We start from the raw sequence: 14,538 nt of genomic DNA, 5'->3' as shown, positions 1-14,538 counted from the left end.
CCAATGAGCTACTCACTCGCTATAATTGAAATAAAAGACCGGAGACCTAAGCTCCTTTTCTTAGGTGGTCATATATTGGCCCCTTTATGAAAAGGGATTAAAAAAAAGAGGGATACACTATATGAAAGATAAACAACCACATGGCAACCTTGAAGCTCTTCCCCCTTTATATATATAATATAATATAGTATAGCCTTTTCTCTTTGTAAACGCAAAGCACTTGGATGCAAAACACACCACCAAAACTAATCGGAGCAAGGAGAATATGCCACGTGTTAAGGAGAGGGAGCCAAGATCCCTCCCCCCATTATAGATAATATAGAAAATAGTATATATATTTATTTTATTTTATTTTAGTTAAAGTAATAATAGTTAAAAGCAAACATAAATTGTAATATAATATAAAAGCATAAATAAAAAAAGGTCAAGTGTGCTTTGTGTGCACTATGGAAGTAGTGAAGATATATTATTGAAGCCAATAGGTGATAACAATTCATTTTTGTTGAGAGTTGAATCTAACGTGGGCACTACTAGCCTACGTTAAAAAATGAGAGGGATAGGGCAAGGGCTGATGGCAATGTTATGGGCAAGGTTGTGAGTAGGGGAGATTGGAGTGCAACAATCATGGTGGAGCTCCCAGGAGGATAAGGCAAGCAACCAAGACCATGTGATGGATATGCTTACAACAAGCAACCAAGGCCAAGTGATGGGTATGCCAACAACAATACTGTTGGAAGCTAGAGAAGAAATGTCGGTTTCTACATAATGGACTTAGATGGCAAGTTTTACACTTCTCAAAGATTTAGGAGTTTCAAAGAAATGAATTCATTGTATTTCTTTTGAAGCCTTTGGGAGATGCATTAGATGTAATCCTCAATAAAAATTTCAGGCATTCAAGCTTCCTCAATCCAATTGGGCTTACTGCAAAATTGAATAGATTACTACTCATAAGTACACATAATGGAGGACTACACCATTAAAGAGTTAATGAAAAAAGATTAGTTTTTGCTAAACTCTTCTGAAAACTCAGTTGATTGACAGGTATATAATCCCCCAAAGTAGTTATTCCCAATGTATCAGCATCCAATGTATGAAGCTCTCCTCTAGGCTATGTATTCTCCTTCCTGTCTCCTTACACAATCGGTGCAATTCGAAGCGCTTTACTGGTAAATAAGAAACAGCTATATAGAACACTTTTAAGCAAGAGAGACATTTAGGGGTCGTTGGTTGGGAGCAAGATCTTGCTCAAGCTCGATTAACAGAGGCTTCTCATTCATGTAAATGTGCTAATATTCAAGAAAATGCTCTCATTGCATCAATTACAAGCAGTATGTGTGTTGATTGTTAGCTTTAAGGGAATTAAATTAGTCCGAATCAGAACCTGAATCAAAGGTTTTGCCCTCTGTTTTGCCTAGACGGGTGCTTCTTCGGAGAGGACGGCTTTTCTCCTTCAGAAAGTCTTCAAGCCCATCATCGCTTTCGCTAGATTCATCATCACTAGCCATCAGTACCTTCCTAGCGCGGGAGGCCTTCCTGGGAGCATGCAGAGGTGAAGAAGGCTGGACAGCATGTGCCTTCTTTACAGATCTGGTCAGCCGCCCGCCATCGCTGCCCTCAGGACTCTGCCTCGCTGCAGAATTATAAGGGCCTTTAACACCCCACTGAGATGTTGTGCTTGCAAGCTTCCCCTCCTGCTTCTCCCGCCTCACAGGCAAGAGGTTGGGAGACTCTACCAAAACATCCTTCACGGAGGGAGCCCGCTTCTTCGTCCTTCCTTTCAAAGCAAACGTGGACTTTGCTAGCCCCCGATGCGACCTCTCTTCTGTGGCTGGCACACAGATAGGCGACTCGTCCTCACTGTCCTCGACAATTCTTCTCCTTCTCAGCGTTCTTGCAGGCGTTGCCTCTACCAATTCCTCCTCTCCATGCTTCCTCATCTCGACCGATCTGCTTGCTTCCTTTCTAATAGACGATTTCCCGATCTCAGTGACAACGACAAACTTCCTATTCTCTTTGGCAGAAGGCATCTTCCTTGCAGGTGTCGCCTCAACCACTTCTTCCTCACCGTCCTTCCTTTTCTCCACAGATCTGCTTGAGCCCTTCCAGCTCGTTGAAGATTTCACGTTCTCGGCAGCGTCCACAGACTTCTTAGACTCCTTCACAGAAGGCTTCGTCATATCGCCACCATCCTCGTCGCTGTCTTCTTCCAAGAAGGCTCGAAGCTTGCGGACACTGCCCTCCATCTTGCCCTGAGTGCGGAAACGCTTGAAGGAAAGACCACCCATGGACCAGTGGGCATCCGCAGCCCAAGAGAGAAGAGCATCGTTGACGGAGGGAGGGGGATCGACTCGCTGATCATTGAGTTTGACATCGGGGTAAATGCGAGGGCGGGGGACCCTGTGGCCGTAGAACTGGGTGAGCTTGAGAGGTACAACCATGGCTAGAAGCAGGCACAGAGAAGATGGAGTTAGCGGCGAAGGTCTGCTGGCTTTGGTGAGGAGAGAGAACAGTTATGGAGAGGCACGCAGGTAATGGGGCAGAAGAGGAGAGAAATGAGCGGGAACATACTTGGTGCCCTTATGAAGAGATCCTTTCGCGCGGGAGATTTGCCCGCGCTACCGTAGCAACTTTGGGGGTCTTTCAGACATGTCCGCCCCAAAGGAACACTCATTTGGGCTGCCTAAATAGGTGCCCACGTCAAGTGAAACCTCTAGGTATCAATAGTCCAATGGCAGATTCAACACCGTGAGATATTGAACCCAATTTCGTTGTGAATCTAAACTAACATAATATGGCGGAAGAGGGAGTCCTTTACACATGTCGAAATTTGTGATATGAAAGCGAAACTCCAAAATTAAGAGAAGCCTCTGTGCACGCAATAAAGAGGGAGAGGGGGGGAGAGAGAGAGAGGCGTACTAGTATTTTCAATGGCAACGATCGATGTTGCTTTCAAAGTGTTATTACATAGTTTTGGCATGGTTAAGAGTTTATTTTGTTTTTTGCTTAGCGATACCACACGCCCCCGATCGATTACAAACCTGACATTTTTGCCTGCAATTAGAAGGATTCGAACGTTTGCTATGTATGTTCCTAGCAGTGTAATTGTCATGTATTTCCAATCACATTTCATCTTCTCCATACTTTGTCACCCACTCGATAGAATCTCAATTGCCACCTTCATATCCATAGTCCTCAAACATCGAGATTCATTGATCAGCTCAAGATAAGAGCATGCGACATGTGTCATTTGGTCCCATCGGTCATGTTTGACCTGAATCTCAATTGCCACCTTCATATCCATAGTCCTCAAACATCGAGATTCATTGATCAGCTCAAGATAAGAGCATATGACATGTGTCATTTGATCCCATCGGTCATGTTTGACCTGAATCTCAATTGCCACCTTCATATCCATAGTCCTCAAACATCGAGATTCATTGATCAGCTCAAGATAAGAGCATACAACGTGTGTCATTTGGTCCCATCGGTCATGTTTGACCTTGAAAACAATAATTGTTTATGTTCGAATTCTGATAAGGTCTTCCTTTGTCATTTTCTAAATCAAACATCATGTTTACACCCTGATCACAAATCACGTTAAATTGTTAAATTGCAGTGAAACAAATGTTTGTTGATAGTATCTACATTATTCATATAACAAGTTACAAAGAATTGTTCTTTCAAAATCACCATATAAACAAAAACCACCAAAAACCATCCAAGCAAAGTAGTCATGCTTAGTTGGATTTACCATTGGAATATACAATTTGGTTGTACATGCCAAAGATATAGTTTAGCTCTTTAGAAGTCTTTCATCATGATTATAAATTAGGTCTAAGTACTCCCAATTAATTAATTAGTCATTTAGATACCTTTTCATTAGCTTGCAAAACCATACCTTGGACTTTTTCCCATGTTCCCGCGAAGATACAAAGCTTCCTGCCCCCCCTTCCTGAGTTCTCTGACGATGGCAATAACCATTAGCTTGTCGCACTTCTGCGTGCTTCTCTAGATAGAAACGACCAGTGCACGGCAAGCAGGCCCTGCCTTGCACACGAACCAGATTCAGAGAGAGAGAGAGAGAGAGAGAGAGAGAGAGAGAGAGAGAGCCGGTACTGCAAAGGATGCAAATGGACACCAAGGCATGGAGCTAGCTCACAATAGTTAGAGAGATCGAGACAGTCCCAAACACAGATGCGATGATGTCGACCTACGTCAATTTCATCACTGGACCCGACAAAGCGCACTTTACAATCAGCAGAACGAACAGCCACCAACCCTAGCCGGCGAAATCATCTCCAGACCCATTTGTAGGTGACTCCCACATGCGCACACGCTGTCTACAGCTTCATCGCATCTAGAGAGCTCTGTTGGTGCAACATCGAGACGAGGAGCGTGCTAGAGAGAGAGAGAGAGAGAGAGACTGTTCGTATGGCGCTTCCTTTGGTGGCATCTACATGCATCGCCAGCTGCCACTATACCTCTCCTATGAAAAATCTTCCTTCTCTTCCTGCCATGTGCGCCTTGCACTTTCCCCTCCCAATATTTTGTCTTTCAAATTTTCTAGAATTCCCAAAATACCTCTTGTCATGAGATTAAATTTTTCCAACGATAAAAAAGTTCGTAACTTTTCATAAGACTGATTGTCTATCAATACAAGATATTAAAACTAGAATTTGAGTTGGTTATGCAGGCTTTCTAGATGAATCGTTTCATTATTATAATCACTTTTTTTTGCGAGGCAATTTGCGACAAATTACATGCTAAGCACACTAAAATGGATCTCAATTGTCAAAAAAGAATAAAGATAAAAAAATCTTGAACAATTTGACCAAACTAGATAAAGGGTATTTTGGAAATTTTTAAAATTCAAAAATTAGTATTTTGGTAATTTTCCCAAATCGAAATCACTCCACGTCCGCCTTGCAAGGCTTTTCCTTTTCTCCACCGACTCTTATGCTTTAGTTTTCCAGATGGCATCTTCTTATGATTCCCTAAAAACTAATGAATCCAAAATTGGCATGGCCTACTGTGAAGATTTTGCTTAACGCAATTCTAACTAAACTCATTCTCTACCTCTTGGATACTTATTACTTGCAAATTATAAACACTAGTATGACTGGCGGGCTTTGCTGCGTCTCTCTCTCTCTCTCTCTCTCTCTCTCTCTCTCTCTCTCTTCCCTGTGTGCTCGAAGGCGCAAAGAACATGTCGGCTCAAGGGTGCTTCCGTCACGTGTCCGAAGAGACGAAATTCCACCCCCTTTTATAATTGTATAGATAATGCACTATACAAGAGTAAACATTGACTTGATGAGCTGAAAATGTTTCCAATTCAAACGTTCCTCTTGAGGAACTTAAAAAGAAAGCAAAGCACTATTTATGTATACTTTTCATACCACAAAAGTAATTTAGATCTAGTTGCATATAATAGCGGATTTTTGTAAATAATTTAGCCAAAGCTGTTAAAAAATCTAGAAATCTAAGGTACATAATACTCAAGTGCATAGCAGAGCCTACTACAAAAACATACAGAAATCAAGAGCGAGGTAACAAATTACCTAAAATTCTCATTGATGCGATGTTGCATATTTACTTTGTTCACTTCCTCTATGCATTGGACACACTAGCAAGGGAGTTAAAGATGCCAATAATAATCACTCACGATGAGTGGGCATGTATATCTTTGTGTTGGTCAAACTCAACTGAGCTTTAAAAAAAAACAGAAGATTAGTGAAGAACATGTTAATGAACCTGGTGTATCAAGGGCATGGGGGCAGTCGATAGGGGTGGCTCCCCAGATAACTGATGTAAGTTTGGTCTCTGGATGGTGTCATGGCTCAGCATGAGCATGACAAGTTCTTGTAATTTGTTGAGATGATCAATATAATTCACTCACAATTGTGAGTTTTGAAAAAAAAACAAACAAACAAACATTTCTAGTAAAATGGTACATGATTTATTGGACATAGGTTTTAGATGCTTTAAGAGAGATTTTCTAGGAACCAAGAAATCAATAGAATTTGCTGTTTAGAAGGTTATTTAAAACGATTGTCCACATCCACTGGTTTTAACATTAAAGTGGCACTTTCATGTTTTGATTTGAGACACTTTTATGTTCTCTTGAATTTTTAGCATTACTAGTAAGGCCGGCCCGCCTCTCTCTTTCTCTCTCTCTCTCTCTCTTTGCGTCGCTGTGCTCTCAGAGCTGCAAGCCACACCCGCCGCTTGAAAGAGCTTCTGACATGTGACAGTGGGAGGAAACCGAAATTCCCTCCCCCATCTATACTTCTATTATGTAGCTTGAGATTTTCAAGCTCTTTGAGCGCCTCCACGTGTCGCATGTTGGAGGGGTTTGGTTTTTCAAAAAAGAAAAGGGTCAAGCGTTGAGTTGATGGCTTAGAGACGTATAGCTGAGTTGATGGCTGCGTTTAATGGACTACCCGCCGTGCATGCGCTACCCTCAAGGCTATGATGCTGGAGAACTGCCCTCAAGGCAAGCGTGTGAGAAGATCTCAATCTCAAGGAGGGTAATCATATTAGTCGGGTCCACGGCGTGTGAGAGTGAGACAGAGAGAGTGAAGAAGAAGAGAAATTGACGTTTGTGCGTGAGAGAGGGAGAGGGAGAGGGAGAGGGAGAGGGAGAGGGAGAGGGAGAGGGTAATCATATCAGTCGAGGTGCAACTGTGTGTGCGGCTGGAGGTAAGGTTTCTCTCTCTCTCTCTCTCTCTCTCTCTCTCTCTCTCTCTCTCTCTCTCAACCAACTCCTGTTGCCTCCTTCGTCTCTGTGTGTCGTGTGTCGTCTCTATCCAGCTTGCATCGTGCCCTGCAGGACTGCCCCCCTTGACACAGCCCCTGATGTGCAAACACAGCCCCAGCAACCATCTCTTGCGTAGGGATGACCCGCACGTTTTCTACTCAGCAAGCTGTGATCGCCATAGAGACAGACACGCGACACCTTCTTCAGCGCATCAGAAGCTTCACAACCCTCGAAACCAGCACGAAAGGTAGCCCCTCCCAACCCCCCTTCTTCCTCTCCAGCTCATGGGACGGGACCCTCGACACAGATTATTTGGAGATCAAGGTCTGAGGTATGAAGGAGACGGCGACCCTGGATTCGCGCTCTCTCTCTCTGAGACATGTAAACACTCTTAGTGTCTCTGGTTATTTACTTGAAGATGTCGAAGCTCAGCTAAATTGCAAATCACCAGTAACTTGAGGTATTCATGCTGCTGCGCGTTCATACTATGTAACTGCATGTACTGTGTAACTGCATACTGTTGTTGTTGAGGGCCGGACCCTGGTTGATGAAAATGAAGTTGACTCTAGGCCGGTAGGCTGTATGTGCGCAGACTGGCAGCTGACGGTGGCCGGTGAAGCCTCAACCGCTGGTGCATGTGCGCAAAAGCCCCAATTCGATCGGTGAAGATTCTACTGCGGTACAAACGGCCGGCACGAAGCATGTGCGCAGTCTGTCTCTCTCTCTCTCTCTCTCTCTCTCTCACACACACACACCCAATGCAAGGCAGGAAGCGGGTGATGTGGCAACTCTCTTTCTATCTCTCCTCCAAGTGGCCTCCAAACAAGGCATCTGTAGAAATTCCATGTAACTGCCAACCTATTGTATGGCTATTTAAAAGGGTCCATTCACAAGAAGATTTAGAAATTTTCTTATGTAGGAAAAGGGAGTCTTTTTCATACAATGCATAACATCATGAGCTTCTGCTCGGGAGGGAAACTTGAATATCTCCCAGTTTTTAGGTCAAAATTCAAGGGGAAACTTGAATTTCTCCCGATTTTTAGGTCAAAATTTGAAGCTTTTGCCGGTAATTACACTAAAACTTGTGTAAATTCGCCGGTTTTCTTAAAGGCAAGCTTGACATCTAGCCGGGATTTTACAATTTCAACCGGTTAAAATACACTAGACCCCGGTTTTTTTTCTAGCACTGGTGCCAACCTATTGTACGGCTATTTAAAAGGGTCCATTCACAAGAAGATTTAGAAATTTCCTCATGTAGGAAAAGGGAGACTTTTTCAGTGTTTTTTTCATACAATGCATAACATCATGAACTTCTGCTCGCAAGGCACCGCGTACCTAGCTAGGTGCGATTGGGGACACGAGACCACTGGTCCCCCCGTCAGGCCGACGGTCCCTTGCCCCTAATCGTACCTAGCTAGGTATGTCGTGCCTCCCTCACAAAAGCTCATGATGTTGCGTTAAGTCATAATGTGGGAATTATTGTGAGAATCTGTCCAAAACTTATTGTGATTGAGTCTACCCTCCAACGTGAATCATTTGCGTCGTGCGTGAGACAATAAAAAGGCTTTGGGGTGGAGGCAAATCATTATATCTTTTGATTTTCGCCATAAAAGGTGAGAGTGAGCAAGGCGACGGGCTTGCTGGAGTGGTTAGATGCGCGCAAGGATGGGGACGGGGGCAGGGGACACTCAGAGTTTGGGGTGGAGGCAAATCATTATATCTTTTTTTTGCATAGATTGCCAATGTGAGCCATGCGGCGGGCTTGCTAGAGTGGTTGAGTGCGATTGACAGGCGCGGGTTAGAATTCCGACCTTTACTTTTGTAAAGGTAGGAGATCTTTGGGAGAGAATCTGGTAGAAGAATCTGAGTGCAAATTGAATAAAATAGTAGAGGAGCGAGTAGGCACAATATAAGTAATTCATGGTGCTCTTTGATGACTCAAATTGTTTCGCGTGGATATGGTTTCTTTACCATAGGGATGAGACTTGTGAGACCTTTATAAATGGCACACACTTGTGGAGAAGTACTTCCAATGCAATGATGTAGTTCTGCTATCTGAGGGAAGCAACATAGAGAGACTTTATGAAAGTACTCTATTCGGTAAGCCTTGAAGATTTTGGAGCCTTGGTGTACCTATGCAGGTTCCATCACTTGAGAGTGCCCTTTATTTGATGTTATTGGTTGTTGACTCCAATCATTTCGCCTGGATATGTTTTCTTTATCGTAAGGATGAGACCTTTGATAAATTGGTATATATGCTCATGAAGCAATACTTTCGATGCCTCAATCCATTTCCAAAGAAGTAGAGGGGGAACTTGGGAAGCTTGTCTTGAAAGTCCAATAAAAATATTATATATGCTAGCTATAACACTTTTTCCAAAAGCTAGCGCTTTTATGGTCTGGTGTAGGAGGATATCATAGTCAGGAGAGATGATGTCTTTGACAAGCATCTTCTTAATGAAGCAGAACAAAAAATATTTAGGGTGTAAAAAACGTTTTTTAGACATATTCCTTTCCTTTAATTTGCCAAGGGGAAATTTTGAAAAAATAAGGTTATTATTTGAACTTTTTACACTATTTTTGTCTATTTCGGAGCGGAATTTTGCCTTTTTGCCTTGCCCTCAACCGACAGTTTTGAAATTGAGAACGGCACAATATTAAATTGCGGGCCATGCGAGACGAACTCATGTCCTTTGACGGTTATCTCGCACTGATGCTTTTGGGGCAGAATTTGGCCTTTTCCCCTTGCCCCTCGCCTTATTGCCAAGCTTTGCACAGGTTTCCTTGATTTTTTGGAGCAAAGTTTCATTTTTTCCCTTGCCCCCAACTGGCTCTTTTCGATTGCTAGACCGAAAGTTTATTAAAAAAAAGGGTTGTTATCAGGGTTTTGCGGCGGAATTTTGCCTTTTCCTTGCCCTAAAATGAAACTTTGGGAAATAGTTGTTTTGAAAGTTTGGACATTAAGGTGTTAAAACCTTTTAAAACATACAAAATTCTTTTCCTTTAATTTTCCAAGGGGGAAAAAAAAAGCAAGTTTATTTTTTCTATTTTTTAACTATTTTTCTCTTTTTCTGGGTAGAAATTCTCCTTTTCCCCTTGCCCTCGATCGGCATTTTTGAAATTGAGAACAACACAATATTGTGCTGAAACTCATTTTTCCTGAACATTACAGCCCATGCGAGGTGGACCCATGTACTTTGACGGCTATCTCGCACCCATGCTTTTGGGGCAGAATTTGGCCTTTTCCCCTTGCCCTCACCTTGCTTTTGGAGTATAGAAAACCATTTTTCATTCATACAAAATTCCTTTCCTTTAATTTGCCAAGGGGAATTTTTTTAATAAAAGTTTACATATAATGCCTTATTGGTGTGCCAGGAACTCTAGAAAGAGATCACTAACTATAAATGCCCTTGATTGGCATTTTTGACATTGAGAACCACACAATATTAAGCTGGGACACATTTTTTCCAAACATTGTTGCGAGGCGAACCCATGTACTTTGACGATTGTCTTGCACCCGTGCTTTTGGGGCGGAGTTTGGCCTTTTCCCTCTGCCCTCAAGTTATTGCCAAGCTTGCACTAATTTTCTCAAAATTTTGGGGTGGAGTTTCACCTTTTCCCCTTGCCCCCAATTGGTGCTTTCCGATTGCTAGATCGAAAGTTTTTTTTAAAAACTGGTTGTTTTCCAGGGTTTTGCACTACTTTTTCTCTATTTTGGGGTGGAATTTTGCCTTCTCCCCTTGTTCTCAACCGGGACTTTTTATTAACAAGGGGAAAGTTTGGAAACTAGGGTGTTTTTCATTGTTTTCCTCGATCTTGGGGCGGAATTGGTGTATAAGCTTAGGAAGCCGTGTGATAGTGGACATAGTTGCACCACAACTAAGTCTTTTATTATAATGGTAGAAAATGGTACGATGTTAAGCTGAGACACATTTTTCCCGAACACATGTGTGTGTGTGTGTGTGTGTGTGTGTGTGTGTGTGTGTGTGTGTGTGTGTGTGAGAGAGAGAGAGAGAGAGAGAGAGAGAGAGAGAGAGAGAGAGAGAAAATAAGATGCTAATTCCATATATTGGTTTTTGGCATTGACAAGGCCCAAAGCAAGAAGCCAAGTCCAAGGTTGAAGGCAAGCAAATCCGAGGCAAAGAGTGAGCAAATCCAAGGCAGCATGAGTGAATTCGAGGCGACAAAGGCGGAGGAAAATCTTGACGAAAGTTGAAGGTTTTCTCTAAACTGTATGCCATTCTCACCTTTGACCTGGGATTTCAAGGTCTAAATGAAAATTTGAAAATTACAATTTTTAGGCGTAAATATCATAATTTTTCAGGTGGGATTACACTAAACCGGTCCTCTTGACATTGCATTTTCTTTGCGTTTTGTGGATGCAATCACCTTTTGGTGTTCTCAAGGTCAAAATGAAAATCTCAATGTAAATATTAAAATTTGTTAGGTGGGACTACACTAAGCTGATCTTTTAGAGCACTCTCATAGCCAAATGTTTTTTTTCAAAACACTGATGATGAAGGGCACGATGAATTAGGCTAGCCCTCCATTATATTCGGAGATTTCTACATTAAATTCCTCCAAGTTCCATGCGTGCTATCACCTTGGGGTGAAATTTAGAGATAAATCTCAAAATTCGTAGGTGGGATTGCACTTAAGTTAGGATGCTTTTCTCCAAAACACGGGTGCTTTGAGTTTCATGGGTGCTATCACCTTTCGTAGGTGCTGTCACCTTGAGGTGAAAGTTTAGAGGTGGATCTCAAAATTCATAGGTGGGATTGCACTAAACTTGGATTTTTCCTGTGTGTCAATGAGTGGTGGTCTTTTGACGTGGTGTGTTTTCCCTTGGGACCAGAAAGAGAAGCAAAAGCCTTTAATTTGGTGATGGTTCAAATGGTCTCACCTACAATCAATATTGTGTGGTTGACTTTATCATGATTGAGATTATTTGGCCCTCTTTTTTAAAATAAGATATCCATGGATGGAAGTACACTAAACCAATCTTCGAGCACTCCAATACACAATGATTTTGCCCAAAATGTGAGTGGTGAAGATGGGTGGTGGCAAAGGGAAACCCTTGCCTATATTTGAAGTTTTTTACACCCTAAATTCCTTTGAGCTTTGGAGGTGTTCTTGCTTTCCAATTGGAAACCTAGGTTTGAACAATATTTAAAGGAAAATTATAGCTTTTGAGACAACTGTCTCCCTCCCCCCTCCCTCTTTCTATCATAGCCACTTTTGGCCACGAGCTAACCTCTATGTCTTTGTAGGTTTTCTCACCTTCAAATAATGATTTCAAAAGTAAATTCAAAAGTAAAAGTTATGTGGGATTACACTAAACATAGCTCTTTCTTGAGCACTTGGATAAAAAATATCAATGCTACAATACTTGAGAGATTTAAGATTTCTTTTGGAGTGATTTAGTCTATCACCCTGCTAAAACATCTCTCTCTCTCTCTCTCAATCACTTTTGACCACTAGCTACCTCTCTACACCTTTGCACCATAGCCTTCAGGACCATTGGGACTACTACACCTATGTTCTATCACGTTGCCATGATGTCTAAATTGATTATACATATTGAACTGCTAAAAGAGGCCCAATGGAACCTCGTCTCAACATCTCCAAGCATCAGGCAAGTGCATGATTCACGCTCATGAGAAAAGCTGCTCTTTTTTTTTTTTTAACACATGAAACATGCAATTCCTAGCCTTGTGAAGCGTGCACACACACACACACACACACACACACACACACACACACACACAGACACACAGGTCGAATACAACCTCATCTCAACATATCTTAACATCAGGCAAGTGCATGATTCACACTCATGACAAAAGGCACTCTATATTTCTAAAAAACCACATGGCATGTGCAATTCCTAAAAAACTATATATATATATATATATATATATATATATATATATAGAGAGAGAGAGAGAGAGAGAGAGAGAGAGAGAGAGAGCAATCAAGAAAGTTTGTGCCAAAAACTAGCCCGAATATTTTCTATTTTAGAGGAAACCCAAGTAATTCTTCATACTACAGTCATAAACGTAGAGCTCATTACCTCATTTGTGTTATTCTAAGAAAGAAATATTGCATGAGACAAGTAAGGCCCCTTGACATGTCCACATGTCAATGAACTAGACTTTTCCTCTTAATCATGGGCAACATAGCTGTCCAAAATGGAGAAGGAAATGGGAGAGCCAATCTATTGCAACGGGGCAGGAAACTCTGATAACCAATCTACCAAACTTCAAGCTTCCTCTCCTTCTTAATGTATGTAGCCATGATAAACACATTTTCTAGCACCATAGAGAGAGATAAAAGAGTCCAAATGTAATCTCATCTCAACATTCCCTACTATAAAAGAAGGCATTCTGCATTTCAAAAAAAAAAACACATGGCACATGCAATTCCTAGCATTGTGAGGTATATATATATATATATATATATATATAGAGAGAGAGAGAGAGAGAGAGAGAGAGAGAGAGGTAGAGCGGTCAAGAAAATTTGTGACAAAAACTAACCCCAAAATTTTCTATTTCGAAGGAAACCCAAGTGATTCCTCATATTACAGTGGAAAACGTAGAACTCCTTACCTCATTTACGTTATTCTGAGAAATATTGCATGAGACAAGCAAGACCCCTTGAAACTCTTACTCTTAGCATAGCAGTAAAAAAAAATGGAGAGGGAGCTGGGAGAGCCAGTCTATTGCAACGAGGCAAGAAACTCTGATAACCAATCTACCAAACTTTAAGATTCCTCTTCTTCTTCATGCAGGTAGCCATGATAGGCACGTTTTGTAGCACAATAGGAAGACCCCATTACGGGGCAGGTTTTGAATGTCATACGGGCAATGCTAACAGACTTGCCGATGAGTCTTGATACCTAAGCATACTACTTCAATGTGAATTGGGAGAACCAACCTACAATATTTGGAGAAGGAATTGGAAAAGCCAATCTACCACATTGGGTAAGAAAACCACAAAACCACTCTTACCACACTTGGGTGGTTCAACCTTTCTCTCCTTCTTCATGCAAGAACCCATGAAAAATCTGTTCTTGATGTCATAGAGAGAACCAATGATAGGAGATGCTAAATAACCTTCAAGAAGTCTCACAACTGAGTCTTCAACTCCAATGGTGTCATTTCATATTCAATTTATCCTATGACGTCTATTAAATTTAATATATCTTACTGATAGAAGAAGTGGGAGGATGCGTGAAAGGAAAGGTTTGTTAAAGCAATAGAAAGGATCTATCAAACAAGCCTTGAACTCATGCGCACTCTTTATTCCTTCCTTGGGTATAATACTCCAATTAATATGATGTGTTGAGGGTATTATATGCTTGCATTTGGAAGTTAGTATAGATAAGGAACTTCCCTACCTTAAGTACACTACTTTAATTAATACTATGATGTATTGTGGATATTTTATGCTTGCATTTGGGAGTAACTAAAATGATAAAAGGTATGCACTCATTATGAACTTAGTGTTTTCTCTGTTGCTTGACAGAAGCATTTATGAGGACAAGGGACACATGCCTTTGTCTTCCTGAATCTACACGTCATTCCTCTCATGTGCGTGCACGCCGGAAGGTTGCACGAAATTATCGACTTCAACTCGCTATACAACGTACGATATACTTGCTAGAGGATGCCTTGCCATGATCAACAAATGGCCATGGTCATGGTAGGAGTCCCTCCACATTTTTGGAGGGTTCTATCCATGGTGATGTTACTATTCCACAAGTTCCTTTGCAAACTGTC

At 41.6% G+C, this 14,538-nt stretch overlaps 1 protein-coding gene across 1 annotated transcript; it reads right to left on the bottom strand.

The window, feature by feature from the left end:
* Positions 1-1,003: 1,003 nt before the first annotated feature.
* Positions 1,004-2,565, bottom strand: LOC147439700 (microtubule-associated protein). Its single transcript, XM_086484371.1, has one exon. It carries the CDS (start codon positions 2,436-2,438, stop codon positions 1,365-1,367), a length of 1,074 nt encoding a protein of 357 aa, XP_086340497.1. The 5' UTR covers positions 2,439-2,565; the 3' UTR covers positions 1,004-1,364.
* Positions 2,566-14,538: the final 11,973 nt, after the last annotated feature.

The sequence above is a fragment of the Adiantum capillus-veneris genome, chromosome 16 (assembly GCF_014529385.1).
Source record: "Adiantum capillus-veneris isolate H3 chromosome 16, ASM1452938v2, whole genome shotgun sequence".
NCBI lineage: Eukaryota > Viridiplantae > Streptophyta > Polypodiopsida > Polypodiales > Pteridaceae > Adiantum > Adiantum capillus-veneris.
This window is presented reverse-complemented; position numbering and strand designations above follow the sequence as displayed.

Coding starts and splice junctions, on each gene's coding strand:
- LOC147439700 (XM_086484371.1), bottom strand. CDS start 2,438: ATGGTTGTACCTCTCAAGCTCACCCAGTTCTACGGCCACAGGGTCCCC.